Consider the following 26645-nt stretch of genomic DNA (forward strand, 5'->3'; position numbering starts at 1 on the left):
GTGACTTTATAAGTTTCAACATCATAGCCAGATCCAGTCTGAGCTGCTAATCGTATTGCTCCAGAGTTTTTTATTGTTTCAACACTTTAGTTCATAATCAATATTTTTACTTGTGTATTTTGTGTTTCATACCTCTGTGTTTTTTTTTAAATATTTGATGACCCAAATATAACTTTCCATATTGCTACAATGGCAGTTAAGTATTTCTATATGTCTACAGCACAATTATTTATTAGTGATATATCCATGGTAGATATCCTAAACTTAAACCTGTAACTTCTTACAACTAACGTTATAATAAATGTAGGCTTTATTGCTAAAAAGTAATACAAAATAAGTCCTCAAAAAAGAAAAGAAAATAAACAGAAAAGGAGATCAAGTGAAATTTGTTTAAGCTTGCTGTGGAACTGTACAATTAAAATCAATCAGTAGTTTCATTTATTCCATGGTATTTGGCTGTGGAAAAAAGGACCTATGATTTTCTTAGTATCATATTTGAAGACCTAAAGACAATTAACCATTTAATTCAGATGACCACAATACAATTATTTGTTTGTGGTATTTCAGCTGTTCATCCTAAACTCAAATTTACACAATGCCATAAAACAAAATTTGAACCAGGTCTATTGCTTCACTTTTCCTATAACGAAAAGAAAAGAAAAGACAAAAGAGAACATAAATTTGTTTGCGTCTTACAGTTCAACTTCCAATTTAAAAGCAATTTGTGACTTTAATTCATTGCATGGTGAGGCCACATGCCCTCCTCACCCCTGTGTTAATGTTTACTAATGTCTACTTAAATGCCCACAACCACTCAGGAGACTTAAGTGTGATCCACTCAACAATGATGAGTCTCTGAGTTTTGGACTATATTCTGGCACCTCATAAATGGCCTAATGCATTCACCCCCCAGCCTGAACTGAGACCTTCACTGTCTCTGCTTCCCCCCTTCACCTCCTGCAGGAGCAGACCTACAGCGAGGTTTGGGGGTGGGTGCAGAGGAGGAGGAGGCGGACCAATGGTGCGACCCCCACAGATGAGCTCCAGAAGGTTTTACAATGCCGAGCGTTGCTCAGAGCGCATTTTGCAGCTGCTGCCTTGGAGAGCGACGGACCCGACGTGCGTAAAACACCCGTAAATGTAGATCTAGCGACCGCGCCGAGAAGAGAAGAGACACAGACGATACAAGAAGGAAGGAGAAGGTCCTCGATCATCACATTGTTCCAACACTCACCGGAGGAATTAACCTGAAAGCTTCGAGAAGAGAGAGAGAGAGAGAGAGAGAAAGAGAGAGATCCTTTGGTAAGACTGAAGAAACCTATGGGACTTGTTTCCTACTAGAAGAAAGACCACCACGCTTTGTTTACTGATATGATCCAGTTGTACTTGACGTGGTCTTTGCTTTTAGCAGTTTTCGAAGGTGGATGCTTGTGAAGTGATATTTGAAAACCTGGAGAAACTGGGCTTTTTTCCAACCTCGTTAGAAGCCCAGAGGGAAATACTGAAAACACACAGCCCATTATGCATGTATGGCCTATAAGATCACATGGTGGTGTGTAATTGGATATTGGGCTTTGGTTAATTAAAGGCAATAATCCCATGTTGGTCATTGGGGAGTGAGCGCCAAGTCCAGATGTCAGGACCATGTGCTCCAGGGAGTTCTTGACAGATAGTCGCTCCTCTATTGTCCTTAACGCTGCTGCTCCTCGAGTCCTTTCTCTGGTTGAAGGATGAGCCTGGAAGTTAAAAGAAAGATGCAACCGATGAAATGAACATCTGGATTAATAACGTAGGGCACTCCATCCAGATGTTTCCAGCTTTATATCTTATTTTGGTTTTGACGAAAGTTTGTGCGTAAATGTGCCAAAGATTCAGCTGATATGCGAGGGGGGGTTCCACGCGATTAATCGATAAACAATAAATAATATTCGATATTCGTTCACGTTTATGTGCGTTTTTAAGAGCCCCTGAATCGTGGGACCTTTCTGTACTTTTCTCAGTCTCCACCTCCCAAGTGTCGGTGCTTTCCAGCCACATGACACCGGGTTAACGAAGAGTTTCCTTTTCCTCCTCCGACTGCCAGAAAACATGCCCGATCAAAAATGATAGTTTTCCTCATATGAATAATGTTCAGAGCCGCACTTCACTAACACGTCTACATGTTCTGCGCTGACACCAGTTCAACAGCAGTAGCTATAGAAACCAGTAGCAGCCTTTTAAAGCGCTTTGCCAGTGTAATTGCAGGCTACAAATAGGCCTCCCATGTGGAGGAAGTGTGGGAGGTTTCTGCTGAACATGATCTGTGCGAGCTGAGCTTGTTTCATTCTGTAATTAGTATGGGCCCAAGAAATATGTTTTTTGATATCATATTTTTGTTACTGAATGAGTAGATTTCATTCGTGAAGGCTACTTCAGTGTTTACAGGTTACAGGGTTCACAGGTAACTAGCCCCTTAGAGGCTGTCTTATAGCAGGTTGTCAACATTCTTAATGATAATTCTAACAAGGTTTTTTTGCACATGTATGTTGTTGGGACTTTTCAGATATTGTCAAGTTTTTTGTAAGCAGCTTCATGTGTCTCATTAATGTGAAAGATTGAAAACCTTTCCGAGCAGGTTGTAAGCTTCCATTTTGAAAGAGGTGGTTTTGCCATTTCTGGCCTCGACTGGTCAGGTGATGTGAAACAAGGCACTTTGGCCACAGTCCGAGTAGAAGTGATCCCTCGTCATCAACTGTGGCTGCAATGTCGAAAGCACGTCACTACCTGACCTGAAATATCGTATTAAAGTATCCAACACAGAAAAGAGTGGAAACTTGTAACTGACACGGGGGACAGATAGCCTGTGTGGAGAACCTCTGTGTGTACTCAAGGACATGTGGGCCAGGGAGGGGAGCTATGTTTTTGACTTTGCCCCCTATCTAAACACCAACACCCTACATGGGTTTTCATGCTGGGTTCATCGCAGTGGAGAGTGAGCAGATAAGCCCGACTGCGGTCAGTGACCTCGGGGAGCATGTGTGGCTGTGAGTGCGAGCAGGAGCTGGACAGGTGCGCGTTGTGCAGAAGGCCAGTGAGTTATCAATGTGGGAGGCAGCCAGCTGTGCTCCTCCGTCACACCGAGCAGGCCCGTGAATATCGGTGTTCGACTCCGCCCAAGTTTCAAGTATCACGCCCTCCAGAGGTTATTATTATCTTTGCCAATTTGTGTCACCTAAAGCCCGTTGACATTTTGAGCACCACCTCTGCTCTTCATCAGAAAAAGATGGACCCTATTTGTGCATGTGGGGGTGGGGGTGGTTTTATTAACTGTGCCAAGAGGCTGTTAATCTGTGGGGTTGAACCAAACCTGGTCATGTGCTGTCGTCTGTTTATATTGATATCACTAGAAAGTCATTGTCCTTTGTTGACATTCGGTATTCAAGTGGAGCCATTTATTTAAGTACAGAATGTACTTGTTGTAGATATGAGTGAACTGATTTATCCACCGTTTCAAAATTGAAATGTTCTCCCTCCAGGCTTTCTTGATCTTAAACATTTTCTTTTCCAGCTAATTGCTTGAACAAGTTATGCTTTGTTCATCTTTTAAGAAAGTTCAAACTTTCTCAACTTCTTATATCTTTAATGCTCAGTAGTTCTGGACAGCCTAAACAAATTTACACCAGTGCTCTGATGACTTTGTTCCTCCTGGAGAATGTAGTCCCAAATATGTTCTCTTAAAAATCTACAGGGAGCCATATGTTACAGTATCTGAACACTAAGAAATAAATCCTGTAAACTTGACAAGCTACAAACTCCAGTGTATATTCAATTTCAGGTATTAACTGTTATATAATCTGATGTAATGATCTGGCTCTTAGACTTAGACTTACACTTTAGTTTTGAACATTCAAGTCTCAGGTTTTGACCCGAGAAATTCATGGAACATGTACAAGGCAGCAACAGGCAGATGGTTACTTATAGAAAGAAAAAAGAAGAATTTTAGCTCCATTTTTGGTCTCCACCAACTCCTGTGGGTTTCTCTCTGCGTTTTTCAGCGCCTTAATTCTCCACTGTGATCCTCACCAAGCTGCTGACTTTGTCTCTCCGGTGTTTTGCTGCACAGGAGGCGCATGTTGTTTATTAGAGGCTTTTAATAGCTGCTCTGGCCAATCGATGAAATGAGTTCGATGAGAGAGAACCAAAACAATTAGCTAAAACGTGTTGCAAGGTCCCATGCAGCTGATTATCAACCCAGATTCATGTGATACTTCTCTGTGTGGTTGTTATAATGAGTGGTCACTTTCAACATTTGATTTGTTGTTATCGAAATATTGGTGATGGCCACTTTAATGTAGCCTACTGGTGTGAATATTAATATTTCAGAATGTAAAGCAGATCCTACAGCAAACAAACATGTCATCATGAATTATTATCTTTTTGATTTTAGTTCACATTTTGCTGCTAATATAAGTATCTGATCAGATTTATTAACGGCTTTAACATTTGTAAAAAAAAACGTACAACCTTCCAGTACAACTGTTTCTACCACTGTCACCTGTATTGGTTGTGCTGGAAGAGGCTCATTGATATTGATAAATTACCTTCTTTCATTTTATGGTTACTGGGTTCGCAAGAGGCAGAATTTATTGCCGGGTGTTGGATCAGTGTTGCACAGGTTTTTTTGTGTCCTAACACTGTCAACAATGATTCAGTACTTGTGAGTTGAACACAGATCTGTTGTGTTTATGGTTGACTGAATTCAAGGCCCAGTGGATCTGTACCAACATGATGATGTAAACAAAAACTTAAGGGTTGCAGTCATACCCATAACTTTCTACAATATGTTTGAAACATTTGACATTTCTGAAATGCATCTGTCAATGCTTTATGAGACATGACATTTATTAAGGCAAATTTCACTCCTGCCTTCATGTCGCAAATGAACTGGATTAATATGGCAGGACAGGCTTATTGGCTAGTTTGATGTTGACTCACAAATCATCAATTTTACAACAGCTCAGCTCAATATTCCCACCTTGTGTGAACACAGATCGCCGTGGCTGCTTGTAAAACAGCCTATTAAACTGTATCTTGGCTACTTATCTCAATGTGGAACCTGCTGCTTTCTTTTATGATCTCTTAAACCATTCAGTCAGTCTGTGTCGGGAGACAGCCTGCAAATACATCCACATTAATTCTGCAATTATGCTTTAATAAATATTGTTTTGACTTCCTTTTATATCATATCCAAACACACCTTGATTTGGAAGATTTTGTATTTATATTATTTTATATTTTATTCACTGTATGGAGCTGCCACACAGACTTGAGTGTTGAGTTGTCTATCATAGCATTTTGTACGATTCATTTTTAGCATCTACACAAAGTTCTGTGAGAGTTTTGTCATGCATCACACTACATACACAAATTTAGCTAGCGTGTAAATAGTTAAATATGTCGTTTTGTCGTAAACCCTGAGTAGCTGTTGCTTTTCACGTTCATTAAGTTTGCATTCAGAGGGACTTTTTACAGTAAATGTAAAAACATTTTCATCATAAAAAAATAGCTTATAAAACAAATTCAGCTACCTAGCGGTGGGTTGCCTTCAATAAATGTTGCATACTTCCATCCACTGGTGAGTGCTTGGTGTTCCTGCACTCGGAAAATGTTGCTTCACCCGAACGAGTTGACGTACAAATGATCTACGATCTCTATGTTTTAAATCACCGGCACAGATACATATTAACAGGATTAAAAATGACTCAGAATTTATACGTGGGTTGCATTTGTACGAGTTATGCAACACAACATTTGTCTGTGGAATAGTTTGGCGTTTTACCACCATAGTGTTCCTCTGTCCCCAGCAGGCACGTGGCTGAGGATGAGCTGGTGCTGCCAGGCGCTCTTGGCTGAACCTCGTGCCTCATACACCAGCACATGGGCATCTCCTCATGTGCATGTGCTCGCCCACTGCCCCACACTTGTCCTCTGCCTCTCCTGTTTTATGCCCAACTCTCACAGCAAGAGATGGGAAGTAATCGTTGAGAGTGCAGCTACATTTCTCCTCAGGATAAAATCTTTTTACAAACAGCTGTTCCCTTCCCTCGCAGTAATGGACAAAAAGAACGAACAGCTTATCATCATTCCCCTCGCCCACCTGTTCAAACACTTTAAATGTCATGCAAGTCCAGTAACTTAGAATTGCACTTTTCACTCTCGTGCCCCTTCATGTTCGATTGGTTGCGTAACAGAACTCACTGTGGGCTGCAGGGGAGTGCACGGGTGTAAGGTGACCCCCCCCCGATGGGAGAAGAGGATATGTTCATAGGGCATTTTGCCAGATTCACAGGAAGCAGTATTCTGTAACAGTGAATATAGTTCCAACAGTTTTCTGAGAACATTTCATCTCATGATGTAGAAACCGCATGTTCCTTATCACCAGTGGGTGAGCTATACTTCCATCTGTTAGGGAAGATTGCAGATGTTCTGGAAAAGAACATTTTCACAACTTGGCAGCTTTTACCTTCAAGATACCGAAGGTATTATTTTATATTTTGATCTTGATCCATTGAAAACCGCAGGGAAGTCCCAAGGATACAGAGAGGTGGGCAAAGAGGTAGATGACAGTCGGCAAAGTCAAGTGTCCACTTTATCTTTAACTTTTGCATCTCCTTCCACCCCCATAAACAATGAGTCAATGTCCCTTACTTTGAACCACAATTTTTGCATACATGGTTTTTACAGTAATCCATTTGTACTGCTAATTTTAACCTGGTACTATTGCACATCAAGCTGCATGCATACAAACTGTTATGGCTGTATCGGAAATATCAATGTAATCTTTTGTGGGGTTTGTTTGACTTATAAACAAAATACTTTGCGATTTAATGTGAAATATGTGTTTCCAATTACAGCAATGTGTCCCTTTCCAATACCAGGTCTGTCGAGTCTTTAACAAGCTGTCTGGGATCATCTTGACAGACATGTTTATGGACGCACATTTAGTTAAACGGCCCCCCCTTCACTCGTCACCAGATTCGATTACGCTGCAGGAATAACCCCACCGCTGAGTCTGTTTAGCGACCTGATCTGAACATGTTCTAGTCTGTCCGTGTCAGATGTTTCAGATCTGTCACACGGATTTACACAGCTGATGGACCAAGCACAACTGAAAAGCTGTGCTGTATAGTGACCTGTAAATTGAATGTTTATAGTTTAATACCTTTAACAGAGAACTGCAAGAGATCCATGTGGCCATACGGGGTATTTGGGATTTCTGAAAGGCCGAGAGAACATCTGGAAAAACTTCATATTATTTCTCTAATCATTCCCAATAGAGTTTTTTGTAGTTATAAAAAATGGCTGAATAAGTAAATTCATAATTTGGGGCTTCCTCTGCTTATGTTGAGTTGTCTGACTGTGATTGCTGACACGGAGAAGTAAGTGAAAGTTTTTCTTTACAGCCCCTCAGACCTTTTCAGCATTTATCCATAGTCAGATTCATAGTATGAACAGAGATGGCCATCAGAGATTGAGAAGCTTTTTTTTCGAACATCACATTTATTTCACATTTTAGATTCTGACCGAAAGCAATGGAAAAATGAATAAAATATAAACCTGTATTTGTAAAAGAAATATACAGCCTACATGAATATGGCTTTATAAAAGAAGGTTTAGACTGTCAGATTAGTTGGTTCTTCTTTTGTCTTAGATGAACCTGAGTAATAGATACTTGCAGATAACACAAACTTTATTTATACAATGCATGGAGACAAATTTAATTTAACCTACTGTCCTTCACACTGGTCACAGATAAAACAAGTTTTCAAATGTCACCTAAGACACAGTTTAACATCCGTTTGGAAAGATACACCACCTGTGATGTAAATGAGGTCTAACATATGACGCATAGCTACAGTTCGGTATGGCAACAAACAAGGGATCCTATGGGTGGAAAAAGGCCGTAATGAGCTTGTTGCTGTATTCACTGTAAATACTCTGTCCTCGTGTGGTTCCTGTCGGCTGGGATACGTCTCGATCTACTGTTTTGTGGTTCTTCAGTTGTGTTATTCTACCTAATTGTGGTTTTGAAGGGAAAGGTTCAGTCACCTCTCTGCAAATCTATCATTGCACGTGTTGTAGTACAACAAGAAGAACTGATGTCAGGGGCTTGTCGCATTTGAAGTTACCTTTCATTACTTGTTATGTTTGATAGGTTTGAATAGGATAATTTCCGGCTTGGATTAATCATCAATTTCTTTACACTACCTCATTATTGTGTTGTATAATGCAACCACTGTCACTTTGTTTTATGCCTCTTAAGTTTGCTCTGTAGCTGCAGTGGTTCAGTATCAATGGCCACTCGTGAGCACAGTGTGAATGACAGTAGCAGTGATCTTCTGGCAGAGAGGACACTGTGAACACAACGGAGCTGCTGTGCACTGGACACAGCAGAAGCAGCAAACAACAAGCTATTGTCTCTCTGAGTGAAATGGTAAAGAGGATTCACTGGGGTTGTGGATGTATAAGTGGGATAATAGTTTCCTGGTTGACAAATATACGTCTTCTTATCGCAGCCACAGCAAGTACAAATAAAGGGAAAATTAGTAATTAAAGTTTAACATTAATGACTGTTTTGCAAACTGCCTTGTCTGTAATTTCACAGAGGTTGTTGTTGGGAGGGATTTGGTTTTGTTGGATCACATTTTCGCTTAAATCCGTCATAAAAACAGGGCAGTAACACTGTGAATCTGCAGGCTTATGACTTTGCACAAAAGACTAGAGCAAACAAAACTCAAATGGACCTTTGACCGTGTGGACTGGACGTGTTTGCCTTGCTCAGTGTTACTTCCAAGTTCTGGAAAACACAAAGAAGTTTTGTCATATTTTCCAGCATTTTATCGCAGCGTGTGATCATTTACAGCTGCTGTCTGTCGGCAGAGGTTTCAGAGAGTGAATTGATGAGAGTGTGAACGAGGCCAGGTCCCTGGTGTCGGAACTCACAGCGTCAACAGCAGGAGAGAAATGTTAGATATAAGGATTCATGACGTCTGAGACTGAGAGCAGGGTTTCAGGAACCTGACATGCCTGAATATTAACTCCAGAAATATTACTGCTCGACCAAACAGAAACTTTCTGTTTCTATGACACTGTAAGTCTGTGAATTAAACGGAAACAAATGGCCACAGTGAACAAGAATTATGACGTCTTTTCCACACTAACGTAAAACTGCTGTTTAAGATCATAATGTTGCTCATTAAATAAAAAGTCAATCGTCTAAAACATGACATTTTCAGAGCTTAATAATCAGATATGATTGACAATGCTGAAGAAACAACCCAAGGAATATATATATATATTATTTTTTTCACATCTCCCATTATAGGAAATTGACTCAGAAAATATAATTCTAGAGCCTTGCTTTGTATTTTAACTGAAAACTATCTTCTTTAAACAAACAAGCCTGCAGATCTGTTATCTGTGTGTGATAACAGTCTTTTCTGCTCTCACCCTAGATATTCAGACCTTGACAAACGAGCCCAAAAGAAACGACTTGAATCATGGAGCCTGCTCAGTCAGAGGTAAACATCATATCCAACGGGAAAAGCCACGACCCCGGGGACGACATGAGTGTGCCAATGAAGTCATTTCTCGAGGAGGATCAGTGAGTGTACTTATGTTGCTCCACACACACACACACACATGAATGGCTGCTCTGTGTTGCTTCTATACCGGTAATCGCATTAAGCACAGCATGTGTCCCTCACTTTTTTATACTGTCTGTCTGTATTAGTTACACTTGAAAACCACACTAAGCTAAAGCCACAAAAGCCTTTTGTACCTGTTTTTTCCATTAATATGAATTGGATAATGGATGTAATGAATGAAGTGTGACTCACCTCCTGCACAATCTTCACTCTTTTCTAAATGCATGTGCTCACTTCAATGGGTGGATCCTTATACAGAAATGGCACTCAAACAGTCAGGTATGTTTGTTCCCACTGCATTTGCTGTCATAATGCACAAAAATAAGCCTGTCACTTTAACCCCAGTCTGCAGCAGATGCATGTGCGTTTTCTGGCAGGAGAAAAAAAGACCATCACTTAACAGGCCAACATTTTCCCACCGTAGATTTGATGATCCTGACGTAGGACTGGAAAATGAAGAATTTCTGCCCAGTGCTCATGGAAAGAAACCCACGCGCTTCACAGACGTAAGTGTTTGCCAGACTCTGCTGATTTAAAACAACAGAAAGAACATTAGGGTTTTTATATGTCATATTTATTGTATGCTTTGTATGATTTTTCCATCAGTTTGAAGGAAAGACCTCCTTTGGCATGTCCGTCTTCAACCTGGGTAATGCGATCATGGGCAGTGGAATCCTGGGATTGGCCTACGCCATGGCCAACACTGGCATTCTCCTCTTCTTGTGAGTAAATAACAAAGAAAGAAAAACAGAGGCCATTGAATCCACGCAATGTTCAAAAACTGGCATAGACCGTTGTGTCCGTGAAGTGGTTAACTTATCTGATGATCTCAGAAATCTCTGTCTATCTCGAGAACCATTCATCTTATCAGCGTTAAAGGCCCAAGGAAGTGCAGGGTAGACTTTTTGTTGGGATTTTGACATGCAAAACCTTTAATAAACAGGGGACCAGTGCTCTGTACCAAACCGTGGCTGGGTTCTTCATACTGAGTCGAGCTTCACTGAACTTTGAACAAACGAGTGCACAGCCCCTTAGTGCAGCAGCGGTGACGCAGGTTCGTTTTTCTGTGGACTGAATCCTGCATCCGCCCGTAACTGGTCGTGACGTGTTTACTGCAGGTCGCTTCTCCAGTTTCAGGGAGAAAAGCTGCTACCAGCATCACCACAGGCCATAAGCAGTATGAAGTCATGACTATTTCTAGGGTACATAATAGGACAATTCCAGTAGGAGTGAGCTGCACTGGTTGTGTGATGGTGGTTGAAGTTACAGAAAGAAGTGATATATTGTCTGTCATGACATCTGCTAACATGTTATGTCCCATGATGTGGTCGTCTCCCCTCGTGGCCTTTATCTAAAGCTCCCCCTGCCCCCCCCGCTCTCGTTGCCACATGGAGACACCAGAAAGGCCACAGCTCAAAATAATCAAACCTCCAGACCCGGTGTGAGGCATCTGGTTGGCTCATTTAACTTCCTTCTGCTCCATGCAGACTGCTGCCGTAAGACCACCACCCTGCTGGTCTTGCTCTTATAGTCTGTGTTGGTTTAGCTGCAAAGCGAGTGGTGGGACAGGAATAGAGACGGGCCTCAGTGTTTCCCCGAACTGGAAGAGTAACTCCTCTGATGAAGAGTAGCTCCTCTGATAAAGAGGAGTCGTCTCTTCCTGTTGGGAGTAAGGTCAGCAATGTTAAAACTAGAGCTTCTAATTTGAAGTTGCTGAATCATTGTGGCAGAAGGAGCGAGAGACATTTCTGCTTCACCTTAGCGTGTTCTGCTGAAGCTGAGGGTTAAAGATCATCAACACCATTATGACAGCATGTCCAACAAGACACACAACAAACCACAAATCAAAGTTGACCACAGAGATACTATGCAAACCAAAGGATGTGCATCCCTCCTTTTATTATAAGCACAAGACCTAGGATCAGGCTGTGTTAAAGAACATATAATCCCCCTGCATGAATAACATGACATTTAAATGGAAAGCCACATATCATTGACTATATTTTGAAAACTGTTCCTCATTTAAGCATATTGTGTTCTCCCAAGAAATGTCATATTTGCTTTGAGTATTATTACTTTTTTTAAAATTTGAATTTATTCCAATTTCTATTGAAAAGTGAAAACGTTAAATCCTACAAAGGCTAAATCCCAAGATCCCTAGAACATGGTTATTCCCTAGATTGTACATTTAATTAAATGGAAATTAAACAAACAAAAATCAGTTTCTTGTTTGCTTCATATCTCTATAAGCTCTGTAATTTATTGGTGAGAAAGTTCACTGCATAGGAATTCTGACACATTCTTCAGGGCACATAGTCACCTCTGTGTGTTTTATTACAACATGTTTGTTTCTTGATCCACCAGCCACAAAACAAACAAACGCTCTCAGCGCTGGTCTGGATATTTCCAGTGCAGAAAATAGAGCCGCCATGAAAAGCCAGGCCACTTGCTGAATCTTGCACCAGGGGGTCAGGATCCAGAGAAAGAAATCCTCTTCTTTTAGACATGGCATCAAACTCCAAGGGGTTTTTCTCACGGGCACAAATGAACTCTTGTTTGTGAGTTGAGCGAGCTCAGGTGGTTTTATAACAGCTTTTCAGGGACATCTCAGGGCTTAAAGATATGTGCCTGAGGGAAAGACTCCAGTTGTGTCTATACAAGGAACACATGAGCACAGAGAGAAGCTGGGAAAAGGCCTGAGAAAGGTGATTGATTTGGGTCTGTGACTCGGCAGGAATGCTCATGTGAAAGCGCTCGCTCAAGTCTCTGTGCCTCTCGGGAGGGACAATGCATCTCGTTAGATGCAAGGGGTTATGGTAAATAGCATTTTCATCATGCGTAGGACTATTGGCCCTAATCAATGGAGTACAGTTATATTCAATTTAATGACAAAAGTCTTAGCATTTCAAGAAGGCTTCCTTGTATTTCATGTGTATTATTCGTTTCAACTCGTGGTATTGTGTTACAATAATACAATTAGCATTTTGAAGCATCAGCTCCACGACGTTTGGCGTAGACACAAATTAAAGAATTTTAGGGCTGTACTCCAAACTATGCAGAATTTGGAGAAATACAAAAGTTTACATGTAAACAGCAGCAAAACAGTGTTTGACTTTCCTTGTTGTGTTGTGTCTCAGGTTTCTTCTGACTGCAGTAGCAGCGTTGTCATGTTACTCCATTCATCTGCTGCTCAAAGCCTCGGGCATTGTGGGTAAGCCATGTATAAAGTCCAAGTCTTCTGTAGGGAAATAGTGCAACTACATGTTGCGCGAATATATTAGTGAAACGAGACATCTCAGCAAACATAACTGAGCAATAATTATTGTTTGTAATGTGTTTACAGGGATTCGAGCTTATGAAGAGCTGGGCTACAGAGCCTTCGGCACTCCTGGAAAAATGGCTGCTGGTATTGCAATTACCCTGCAGAATATTGGAGGTGAGGAGTTTAATGTGTTCACAACACACTATGTCACTTGTTCATGGAAAACCCTGCAGCAGAAAACATGAATTACACATCATTAAATGGATCAGGGTTTAAACCCCACTGACCCAACCATCACACATCCTTATGTCCTTAAACCACTAGTGTTACTGTGGCAGTACGTCTCTTTGATTGTGAGGAATAGGTTTTAAGAGCAAAGACAAAGAGACCTGTTGTTAAACTGCTGTGTTCCCATGATCAACCAACCTGCATCTTTGGATGTCTCTGACCAACACTCTGTTGGGACACATTAGACTGTCATTACTTTCTTTCAGCAGGATGGTGCGTTACATTTGTAGCGCTCAGTCAACATTTCTTCTTGTTGCTCAGCCCGAAAGCAGGACTAACCAGACCTGATACCTCCGCTAAGGATTGGTAGTCCCCTCCAATTCTTTGAAGCTGCACCAAAGTTCACACATAACAGTTCCCTACATTTACCTGATACATTTCATCAAGGTCCATCAATTATTCCCAAGGAAATTGGTGGAAAAAAAGCCAAATATTGTATAATGTAGTTTAATGGGTTCCTTCTTGGCCCATGTTCCAGCCCCCGTCCAAGTTCAGTAATGTGTAATCTTACTGACAAACCAACAAATTAACAAACAGACAGGATTGCTGTATGTCCTCTGACACTATTTAAGATCACATTTAAGATCACATTGCCAGAGCGATTTCATTAAATTTCATTAAATTGCTGGTTTTGTCAAACCAACTGTCCAAATCACAAAGAAGTCACTATCATGTAAAAGCAGCAGATCCTTATGTTTGAGAAGCTAGATCTAGAAAATGCTTCGTATTCTTGCAATACATTTTATAGTAATAAATAAATAGTTGCAATTATCAGTTACCTATCAGTTTTATTTTCCCTCAACACAAATGTTTTATGCTTTTTCAAAGCATTAAAATGCTGGTGGGGAAATACTGTAAGTTTTATAAAAAGTTGTTAATTTGCACAAATGGAATATCTTGATACAATGATTTTGTGATTTTTTTTTTTTTGATTTTTTGGGATTTTAAGATGTAACCTGACCTATGTAGGGTACTGAAATTCCCAGAAATATTTTTTCTGCAGGGGACATGACCTCGATGTCCGCAGCCGCACCGGGCTGCTGCTCTGTCACTTACACAAACACAGCGTGATAACTGTTCTTGTGACATTGGCTTTGCTGATGTCTGTTTGCTCATGTCTGACAGCGCACTCGCACTCGACCACGCTGGGTCACACATGTCAACGTTTCCTCTGTCCTGTCCTGTTACAGCCATGTCCAGCTACCTGTACATCGTCAAATCGGAGTTACCGCTGGTCATCCAAACGTTCCTGAAGGCCGACCCCAGCTCTGAGTGAGTGTGTTATCTTCTACGTGCTTTTCAGCATCAACACCCCTGCGCTGCTTGTGAAAGTCACATGACTCCCGCCTGCTGTTGCCCCAGAGCTCAGACACTGTGTGCAGGGTCTAGGGGCCTGGCAGAGTATGTGGGCAGGGAGTATGTCAGTTTGCACCATTCATTGATTCGGTCAGGTTGGGGGTGTGATGAGAATGGTGGCTTGTAATTGGCTGAGTAACAGCAGGGGGGCGGGGGGTTTGGGGGCACGGTTGGATATCAGTCAGTTGTGTATACACTCAACATAATCCTTGCGTAGTCGAGATCTGTTCACGTCAGAGTCTTGCCACAGACACTCTGCATATGGCCATGGAGGACTCTAGTGGTTTCCATAAAGTTGTAATTTAATATTATAAGAACAAAACTAATCTCCAACAAGGCCTAACACCTCCAACAGGTCCCTATGAAATTACTTTTGCATTGTATTAGGATCTGCACCAAATTACATCAGAACTCTGAACATGATGAGATATTTCTCATCATGATCCATTAATGATTCTCTGAGTAGTCACCAAAATCAAAAACAAAATCTTGCCCCCCCCCCGATCTGGACCAAAGTTTAATGCTTTCTCCCCTGACCCATACCACATCAAAGTTTTGTTGAAATCTGTTTTGTAATTTTTGTGTATTGCTGCAAACGAACAGACAGACAAACAAATGCAGACGCAAGCATGACCCACTTGGCAGAGTTAATAAAGATCCTGTGCTCACCAGATTCCGTCTGAATCCAAAATCTTGACTTGCAATCTTATTGATTCTTGAGGAACTAAGGAACCTCTTTGAATAACACGCAGATGTAACCAACAGTAACCTTGTAGTCGACAACGACCAGACGTTTCCTCTCTGCATGAGAGGCCACTTCCTCCAAGTCCGTTTGGTTCTTTAGGATAAACTCAGTTTCTTGCACAATCTATTCAAAGTCCTGATACTGTGACAATGTGGAGCTGGTGATCCAAAAGATGAAGGGGTTTTGTGAATTGTGAAACTTATACTAGAGTTTAACTTCACAAAATGCTGTACAATCTTCATTTTAATGCAGGCGACCGGCTGATCTTCTGATATTCATCAAATTAAATATACTTTATACATTATGTATAAAAAATTGGCATTAACCCAGAGTTTAAAAAGTGCAAAGGTTGCAATAAAATGACGCGCAGTTTAATATTATGACTTAATTCTCCTTTGTAAGAGTCTTTGATACTCGTATAAATAACCTCCACAAACATATTAAATTAAGGTTATGCACTAACCTGCCTCTGAAGGTCATGTCCTTACCCTCTCTACCTGATCAGTTATAGAGTGGCACAAACTCATTCTTAGATCTGTGTTTGAGTGTATTCATGTCAGGGTCAGAAGATAAGCTACAATCGAAATTGACATCTGAAGTATTGTCACTCTCTCTCTCTCTCTCTCTCTGTCTATCACACACACACACACACACACACACACACACACACACACACACACACACACACACACACACACACACACACACACACACACACACACACACACACACACACACACACACTGACACACACACACACACACACACTCTAATGACAGCAGCAGGTGTTGTAACATCGATGCCAAATTCCGAGCATAAGGACGGGTCAGCTCAGGGCCAGCGACTGAGACAGGCTGTTCATTTCCACTTGGTGCACCTCTTGCTGCTCAGATGTGTGGCGTCAGGAGAACACGATGGAATGACGGGCGGCTGGCGGGGCCGCGGCTTTTTATTTATGACCTGTGGCTCCTTAAATAGTCAGCAGTGATGTGTGGTAGATGGACCAGCAAGCACCTTACACTTAAAATTGTCTGAGAGGAGATACAAATTGTTTACAGCAACACAGGAAGACGCACGTGTGCATTGTAAGGACACGTTGGTTTCCTGTGGAGCATGGAAGACGATTGTTGTAGTTTGCAGTGGTGGCATGGGGAGAGGTTCAGTGGCAGGGATTAACTCACAGTTGAACTTCAGACTTGGACTTGAGTCAGGTGGAAGTCACAAAAATAGAAATGATATTTGATGCCGATTCCAAAACACAAGTACTGATATTTGAGAAAGGGAAAAAAAATGACATCACTATATCAGCTGATCGTTATCACATTAAGTTCCCTTAATATATGTTGTAATCTGCGTTTGTTTGTTTATTTATTAGTTAGCAGGATTACACAAAAACTCCACAACCAATTTTCATGAAATTTTGTGGAGGATTATGTGAAGAACCCATCGGATCTGGTCCAGGGGGCTGATTCGCTTTCGTTAAGAGATCAGGCGTTTTTTTCTGCATTTTCATTGCTTTCTCAGAGAATAATTGTGGATCTTGAACACCAAATAAGGCGTGTTTAGAGGAGAGATAAAAGTGTGTGTGTGGGATTTGGTGCAGATCCAAATATAAATCCATATTAAAATGTGTATGTAGGCGGTCCACGCTCCCTGCTAGTTAAAGAAGTGTTCATAAGAACTGTGCTGATTGGGACATATTACAGTTTAACGTGTATTAAAAAAAGTTATTAGTAAGGAAAAGTTAAGTTAAAAATACACTTGTCGGCAGTTCCTATCGTCGGCAGTTTCCTCCAAGTATCTACTTATGAGGCCTATGCATTACAAACACTCAGCAATCTATTAACTCATCCTTCATATGTGAGACTTATGAAGGCTTGCAGTGCGACCTGGGCTCGTCCTGTAAAGTGAAGCTTGACTCGGCTCGTGATATGACCGTCCCTATACAGCTCTGGATTCCTAGTAACCACATCTGAAAGCGATCATCAGAAATGACCTACTGACGAGGGGTCCGAATACTTGCGTGACGTCCCCATGCTTTCAAGGGACTCCTCCACACACCCGCAGGCGCACACACACACACACACACACACACACACACACACACACACACACACACACACACACACACACACACACACACACACACACACACACACACACACACACACACAAAGAAACAGATAGAGGGACTGATCTCATAAATCCCTGTATGTCAGGCATGTGGCTGATCCCACCAGTGGTGCCTCCATCAGAGGTCGATGACTCACCGGCTGAGTGGCTTAACAAAGGGGCAGTGGGGCTCAAAGGACAGGGTTTAGGGAACAGTTGTTTTTAGCTTGATTGCTTTACAATCATTTCTTGTTATGTTAAAGATTTATATTCTTTGAATAGGTAGATTTTCTATTTAATTGTTGTGTCATGCATAGCAGTGCATGTCCCAGTCTAAAACACCATTATTTAGAAAAATAACAACATAAGAAGAGTAGGAGTATCAGTAACAATAGAGATTTAGAGACAACTTAAAAGAAGCCATTTATAAGCATTTAAATTATAAGAATTAAAAACGACATATCCATTCTGTCATCAGTGCACCAGGACATTTCTGGATTTCAACCAGAAATTTCATGTAATAAAGATGAATCATTATAACATATGAAATTTAACCACTTTTCTTAAAATGAAGTCCATAACTTTCCTCAAATTGTGGGCAAGCTGCATGATCAATTATTTCCACACAAAAATTGTAATTCAGCTTCTTCAAAAAAAACTGCTTGAATGTCTGTAGCTCAGGCAGAATTGATGGATTTACTCCAAATAAAAACCTTCCTGGTGAGGCTGTTTTCAGACGTATGAAGCTAACAACTCCACAGTCTCATCTTCATCTCACATTTCCTTCATATTGATCCAGGAATCCAACTCAACCCCGAACAGACAGGTGCAAACGTGTGAACGCCCCAAAAACCGTGTGCAGCTCTGTATCTGCGTAGGAAACTAGTGACATTTCTCATCTTCTTCCTGTGATATCAGTAGCAGGAGGTCACGATGTTGGAGCAACACAGAACACAGTGACATTGAGCTTCTTTCCAACATGTGTCAAGGACTCAGGGACTTATATTTTATAAGTTGCAGTCACATTTTGTTCAATGGGCCATCCACAGGTGGTCATACAGCAGCAAGGTCACTCATTGGATTTAAATGGGCATCTAAAATTGTGCGGGTCATACCATCCTCATACGTTTTTAGCCTTGTTTCAATAGAGGGAATCTATTTTCAGGTCTTTAAATACGGGAGAAACAGGAAGCTCGGCACCGAGAGCGAAGTTGACTCTGGATATATTTGCAGACTCCTACGGTGCTTTGAGATGCGTCGGCTCCACCGTGTCTTCCTCTTCTGAGCTGCAAACTACCACACAAATCATCCTGTTGACTTATGTATCGGCCTATTCCAGTATACTGCTGTGGAGAGCAACACAAGCAGACACTTTCCTCCACAGTCTTCAGGCAGAGCACGTTTCCAGCAGGTTGCTGTTGCCGTTCAAAAATACAACACATCCACCACATGTTTTAATAACCTGTTGACATTCTGTGGTTTTATAGTTTCTTATTTTGCAAACTAAAACTTGGCAAAACTGAACTTGTGAACCAATTTCTCGCCATCTTCCTTTCCAGTCTGTGCGTCTCTCTGTGTGTGTGTTGTGTCTCTGTGTCGGTGTTTGAAATACTGAGCTCATGAAAGTAAACCTTTCTCCAAACAGTTTGTGGTACATGAATGGAAACTACCTGGTGATCATGGTCTCTGTCAGTATCATCCTGCCCCTGGCTTTAATGAAGCAACTCGGTGAGTAACACAACATCTGTCCCTTACCATCTGCCTCAGTATTTGTTTATTGAGATGTCTCCATCCAACACAAAAGACTATTAATCTGTTGTAACTGATTTCAATGAGGGATTAAACATTTATATTTTAGACTTATTTCATCTTCTTAAACTGCAATCCAAGCCCAGAGAGCTACGGAAACCCATTTCTGCCAAGAAAAGAAAAAATGAAAAGTTAACAATCAAAAATATAAAAAACACTTGCTGTTAAAAGAGTTTACAAGTGAAGTTATGACTTAATTAAACAGAATTAAGAGATTTTAGGCCCTTTTATTTGACAATAGCCCGACAAAAGCAACAAAGCTCTGCCAAGAAAGTGCTAATCTTTGTAACCGCTCAAATCTTTGCTCCAGGGACACACTTCCTGTCTCCAAAATATTAAGAGACTACTAGTCAGTGAAGTAATTTCACTTCAGTCCCTCAGGACATTTTTTTGTCTCTACTCAAGTTTTATTGTGTAGCTCTGACCAACTTTTAGACCCTTAGTTTAATCATTCTATTTTGGCTCTGCGGTACTCCTATCTTACCCAGGCATGTTTCTTTTCAAGACAGTGTTTCTATCTTGAGGATTTTCCTATTTTTTAAAACTCTTTATTTATAGATCATTTTCATCTTTTAGTATAGGGAGGTAAAACAAAAGAAAAATACAAAACATTGTATCAAACCAAGTACGTTCATACAGTCTCACTCATTGGCCAAGTAGGCTTGCCATTTCTGCCAAGTCTTTTTGGAGTCTGACTGAATAAGTAATTTGCTCTAGTACATGTAGTTGTTTTACAATATTAACAAAAGAGTCTGTAGTGGGAGCGTTTTTCTGGAGCCAACATTTTGTGATGGCCTTTTTACTTGCAGCCAGCAAGACAGTACATAGGGACATTTTGACGCAGCAGGGGCCTGTAAGTCAGGCAATTAGTGGTGTTTTTATCCCACCACAGGCAGCACGAATCAGCAGGGGCCCAATTACATATCTTCTGTCCTGAGATGATCACGCCCTGTAGCCCGGTCTGAGCTGCTTGCTTCAAAGTCAAATAAACAGTCCCTCTCTGCTCTCATTGTGCTGTGAGGTCGTCCACAGGGCCGATTTTGTGGGTGTTATTGCAGAAGCCGTGTTTATAGAACAGTAGGCAATCCTCTTACCGTAAACTTTCTTCTTGTGTAACGAACAAAGTTTCCACAGCTCCGAACAATACATGCAATCAAAAAGGACCATTTTTTTTTTTTAAGGAGATGTGTCAGTGACGGTCTTGTCGTCTGTGTTTTCAGGTTACCTTGGCTACACCAGTGGATTTTCTCTCGGCTGTATGGTGTTCTTTCTCAGTGCGGTAAGTCGGTGCCGCTCACACACTGGAGATTCATCACAGTGACTCCTCACAAGAAGCCTCGTGGGCTCTGGCACGACACCTTGGCACATACGCTTCCCCACTCTTGCCTCTTTCCCACACTCGTCTCTATTTCCAGTGGCATGTGGTCCTGTTTGATAAGGCGAAAATAAGAGCTGCTTACAGATATCAAAGGTCGAGTGTAAAACCTCGGTGGCTGGGACGCAATAATCTGATGTGAAATGGCTTTTTTTCCCCCCCTACGAGCTAGTCGCCAATGGTTGAGAGCTCTTGTTTACTGACTCTGAACTCCCCCATATCCTCACATCTTTTCTCAGCTCTCCTCCTCCATTATTCTCCTTCTCTCTGCAGGTTATCTACAAGAAGTTTCAGATTCCCTGCCCGTTCGAGGAGTACTCAGCCAACAGCACTGCTGCCCACCTCACCATGAACGTCTCAAGCCACGGCCACGAGTACACCAATGGTGTAGTTCACGCAGACGAGGACGACGCCCACTGCTCCCCACGCATGTTCACCATGAACTCTCAGGTAGGCGGCTGACGTCTGAAGATGCACTTTGCATATATGAATCCTTTTTTGTACATCATGTTCTGCAGATGTCCTCAGTCTGAGTTTGCACACTTATTTTGGGAGGCTCCTAAACTGTCATCTGTTTACGTGTCTCTTCACAGACGGCATACACCATTCCCATCTTGGCTTTCGCCTTTGTTTGCCACCCTGAGGTCCTGCCCATTTACACCGAGCTCCAAAAGTGAGTCATCCCGCTGTAACCTGCAATATTTGATAACGAGTCAATGCAGAATGTGGCCTCCACATGACTTTCACCTCCTCTGATTTCAGTCCAACAAAGAAGAGGATGCAGAAGGTGTCCAACATCTCCATCTTAGTCATGTACACCATGTACTTTCTAGCAGCTCTCTTTGGCTACCTGACCTTTTATGGTGAGAACAGCTGTCCTCTGCACCTCTTTAGGACCGTGTGTTAATCAGTAGATGAAAACAAAGGAAATGCCCAAATCAAATCACTTGTTTGACCAGTGTTTCTTATTGTCAAATGATACACAAGAGATGCTTTTTAGAAAGATTAAAACCCATTTACTCATCTTGCAATGTTTAAATTAACACCATCATTTCTAGTTAGTATTTCTATTTTCCTCACGAACATTTTTTATTAAATTTCTATCTACGGAGACATGTTTCACACTCGAAATCATGTTAGAAAATCTAAAATACGTTGGGCCGGTATGATTGTGTCACGAGGGGGCGCTGTTGTCTGATTCGTCTCTAATTTGTGATTTTAACTGATAAGACACAGTTTCACAAACATTTCTTAAATTGTACTGCAACAGTGAGTACAAAAGCAGCAGAAAGATCAAATATTTTATCAAGATTTTCACGAGAGAAAATTATCTTAACATTAGTTTTCTCTTGAATAAAGTTCCCTATTTTATTAGTATGTTGATACCTTTAATATTCATGGTAGTATTTGTCAGTTTTAACGAAAATTCATTGACTGAGCTTTGCAGAGAATTTACTTTTCTCCTTTTTCCTTCACTAAACACAGATCCAAAGCTCCCTCTTGTGGTGACTCTTTGTCATAACGATATGCTCCTGAAGTTTTCACTGTTTGACTTTTGAATGATACGTAATAAACATTTCTTCTGCTTGTTTTCCTGCAGGCAAAGTGGAGCCAGAACTGCTGCACACCTACAGCCGCATCGATCCTTACGACACATTGATCCTGTGCGTGCGCGTGGCCGTCCTCACTGCCGTCACCCTGACCGTCCCCATTGTGTTGTTCCCTGTAAGTGTGTTGTTGAGTTTGTTCCCTGCAGTGCTCAGCAGACATTTTATTGTGGCATCCTGTGATCATTGAAACGTTTCCTCTGTCCTCAGGTGCGTAGAGCCATCCAGCACATGCTGTTCCCCACCAAGGCTTTCAACTGGCTGCGTCACATTGCCATTGCTGTCGTTCTGCTCACCTTGATCAACATGCTGGTGATATTTGCCCCAAACATTCTGGGCATCTTCGGCTTCATTGGTCAGTATAAAACTGGACATTTCTGGAGCCACAAAATTGAAATTATATTGAAAATAAGTGATGACCTACTCCTGCAGCCTGGGCCATTATTATAAGCTTCTCCAATTAACGTCTCGACTAAGCATTTCATGTTTTCTATAAATCACAACTCAACCACTTATTGGACCATAGGTTCCATTCTACACGCACGTGATTATTGGTTACTTATTCGGTCTCTGTTTACAGACTGAAGACCCTGTTTTACATGACAGTGTCGTTCAGCCTTTCTAGTTGCTGGCCCAAAAAACAAAAACACACCCATTATAACCAAAACAAAAAAAACGTGACTCGTGCATGTTTGCTCACGGACAAATTGGTGGCCTGAGTCAATATTATTCTCGTGTTTGGCCCTTAAATCGGAGGCCATGTTTCACAGGTCAGAGGTGAAAGTTGAAAACATTTAAGTAAAAGCTTCGCCAAGGACACCTTCAAAGCCACGGTTTCTGCCCTGACAAACACGCCGAGGCAGTTTCAGTACGCACGTGAGAGTACGTATGGGGCGTACTTTAAGTACACATGATGGGAGCAAACAAATACAGCTCACACTGTCGCGTGATGCACTGTATGGAGCTGCTTGCAGCAACCTTTGTACTGTATTTAAAGGCTATAATACTAAACTCTGAATGAAAATGAATGCCAGCAATGGAGAAATACTTTAACAGAAAAATGTATATTCCTGAAGAAATCAACAAACAATAATTCTATAGTTACTTAAAAGCAGCCATTATTATTTTTGACAAACTTGGCAACACTACAAGTCTTCATCTTTTCCCCTGTTGATGAACCATTTTTAAATTTTACAGTGTTTATTTAATACCACTAAATTTATCTGTAGAAAAAATTATAATGATTTCCTGTCACATCGAAGATATATACATGTCCATGACTGAGCCATAATTATGGTAACTTACATTTACGAAGAACATTTTAATACTTAGAACTCCATTTATGACATTTCCCATGATCATACAGTTTCAGTTAATCATTGTCGATGATGCTTGAGAATGTAACCTCTATTTAAGTTAAGCTGTTCAAATGGATCCTCAGACCTGTCACTGCATCACTGTATTCAATAAATCTGTGTATAATGTTATGATGTTAGATCTTTGACCTCTCCTCCCTCGTCATGTTTCCAGGTGCCACGTCGGCTCCATGCCTCATTTTCATCTTCCCCGCCGTTTTCTACATCCGCATCGTCCCCAAAGAAGACGAACCCATGAACTCCGTTCCTAAGATTCTGGTGAGGCATTGAACGCTCTGTTGTGTTGTCTTAAACAATTCATTCAACTTGGTAATGCAGACCTTGTGTTTCCTTTGGTGTATTTAAATCAGCAGAGATCGTGATAATGAATCTTCTCCACCTCCCCTGTGCTCTTCCCTCGTTCTCAGGCTTCCTGCTTTGCTGCTCTGGGCGTTCTCTTCATGGTGATGAGCCTGAGCTTTATAATCATCGACTGGACGATGGGGAGCAGCCATGCCGCAGGAGGCCACTAGGGGCTGCTTCAGTGTGTGTGTGGGCTCAGCAAACGGGGGATAAAAGAACTGGTCAATGTAAAAACGAAGCACTATCACCTCAGTGGGGACACACTACAGTGCTGCCAGCACACAGCCAGGGGTTTGTAACAGTAGACAAACGTACAGTATCGAATGTGGGTTGGAATCACATTTGGATTGACCAAGTTGAAATAACCCTTTGACACTTATCCGAACAAAATCCTCTCATAACATTGTTCAGTAATTCAATTTAACGCAGTGCAATGGTGATAATGTAATTTATATGAATAATCAGGAACAAACAGGGTCTATCAGTTTTTTTTAACTATCAAGTCCTCGCCCTCGATGGAGAAATGGTCCTTTCCTGTTGCTTCCTCTTTATTTACACACAAACGGCCGCAGCGGGTACTGTATGAAGAAAGTTGCTATGATTGTGTTTGGGGCTGGAGACAGGAAGGCCTCTAGATGCACACAACACATGACTAAATAACTCGCAAGTTATTTTTACAGAAAATTATTTTTTACAAGACGCACAAAACGGGACTCACCCTGAACCATTAGCACTCTGAACTGTAATATAACACAACAAGTGCTTTACAGCCTTAAAGTGGGGGCGACATTTCATTTTCATGATCTGTCAAATCCCAGAGTTCTTCTTCTTCTTATCATTATAATTATACAATTTAAACTCTTATTTCTAATAAATAAATCGGCAGTATTTTTAACCAACACAGATGCCTTTCAATCTTTGGAACAACACAGTAAAAACAGAAATGTATATTTATTAAGCTACTGTCAGTGTTTTTAATTTCAGATATTTAACTACTGTTTATGAAGAAGTTAATTTTGTTTTAGCTAACAGCACGGTATATAGTTAATGGAAGGTGTTACAGCTGACGATACTTGTTACAATATGAATAGATTGATTTGAGAATCCTTTATTGATTTTTTTTTTTAGCGCATATGCCAAACTGTGACATTAAATATGAACCAAGTACAGTTCAAGTTTACCCCGACAGTTCACTTTTCATTCTAGCTCATGAGCCTATTTTATTCTTGATTATATTCACCTTTATATTCCCATTAAAGTCCTTAGCCTACATTCAGAATACGATATCCTGATAAGTGCTTCATATTGTGTATCTACACGTTCCAATACATTGTGAAAAGTTTATGATATAAAATATGGTTGTTTTTGTAATCTTTGACCCCACCTTAAATCAAACTCTGTGGGTTTGTACCATGCCTGGCCAAGCAACATGAATTTATCAAAATAAACCCACTGGTGGGTCTAGTAGAGTTCATCAAGCTAATTTCTTTTTTTAATTTGAAGATGTATTAAATCTGTTGTAGTTCTGCCGTGACGTCTTTGCTGTACTGGTTTGTAGTATTTTGATTTGTATTCACACTTGATGAATTTTTAGACTTGAAGTTAAAGTTTTGCATGTTGTAATGTCCAGTCCGTCCTCTAGTTGATACAGTGAACTACACAGTGAGTGATTTTACATCCCACGTTGTCATAAATGTTATTGTAATACTGTACAATTGGCATCTTAAAGTGAAGTGGATTGGAGTCCCCATCTGTGCTATAGTTACCAGAGTGTTATATTAGTATTTTTATGCCCTTCATAAATGTAATGTTTAAACATTACTGTTGTGATGTTCCTTCAGCGATGACACTTTCAATTCAAGGTGGATTGAGAGATGTGGACGATCACTTCCAGACTGACAAATTTTTACAGAATACCAATTATAGAATGGAAATATATATATATACACAAGTTACTATGTTAACAAAACAATGCAACATTTTGAGCTTTTGAACTCAGAGAAATGACAAATACTTGGTGCTTGTAGCCAAAGATGGTTTTATATTGTAACACGTGGCTCTCAAGCTTCAGAAAAGTCCAGTGTAAATCATCACTTCTCTCGTTTTATTTATGTATCCTTCAATGGTTTGTGTTGTGTTTGTTTAAGGATTTCTGATTCCCGATCAAGGTATATTTAACGAACAAGTTTTTTAACAGCAGGAGAAATATTTAGTGCACGTATCAACCTCGGTCCCTGCTTTTCCATGTGTATTTTCCATGGCTGCTGTGGTGTAAGCTACATGAAGGGTTACTTTTGTCATGTTTAGTGATTTCTTCACTGTAGGTGATCATGCCAAAATAACAACTGACTACCTACTGCTTTGAAATGCCTTTAACTTTGGAACAGATCCCAGTTTAAATAACAGACACACTATATCAAATATGCATTTTTCTTGTAATCAAATCTGTGCTATTTTATTATAGTCTAACTGTTATTCGAGATGTAAATCCATGAAATGACACGACTATAAGTAAATACTAAGATATATGGAATTCTGGTGAATAAGATGTGGCTTGATATGAATTATGTACATAAATCTAAACCTTTTATATCTGTAATGCATATTTACAATAGCTTGTAAAGTGTAAATAGAAGGGACAGTTTTAGTTTGGCAATAAAATAATTGTAGATGTTTTAACATGGTCT

General features: G+C 40.7%; 1 protein-coding gene across 1 annotated transcript; it reads left to right on the top strand.

The window, feature by feature from the left end:
* Positions 1 to 1045: 1045 nt before the first annotated feature.
* LOC133000454 (sodium-coupled neutral amino acid transporter 3-like) lies at positions 1046 to 26637 on the top strand. Its single transcript, XM_061070395.1, has 17 exons — positions 1046 to 1302; positions 9495 to 9643; positions 9945 to 9965; positions 10111 to 10192; positions 10293 to 10408; positions 12824 to 12897; positions 13030 to 13122; positions 14427 to 14508; positions 19095 to 19177; positions 20479 to 20537; positions 20907 to 21083; positions 21227 to 21306; positions 21396 to 21496; positions 22234 to 22358; positions 22451 to 22595; positions 23771 to 23874; positions 24024 to 26637. Exons 2-17 carry the CDS (start codon positions 9540 to 9542, stop codon positions 24126 to 24128), a joined length of 1551 nt encoding a protein of 516 aa, XP_060926378.1. The 5' UTR covers positions 1046 to 1302; positions 9495 to 9539; the 3' UTR covers positions 24129 to 26637.
* The last annotated feature ends 8 nt before the right edge of the window (positions 26638 to 26645 follow it).

The sequence above is a fragment of the Limanda limanda genome, chromosome 4 (assembly GCF_963576545.1).
Source record: "Limanda limanda chromosome 4, fLimLim1.1, whole genome shotgun sequence".
NCBI classification, from domain to species: Eukaryota; Metazoa; Chordata; class Actinopteri; order Pleuronectiformes; family Pleuronectidae; genus Limanda; species Limanda limanda.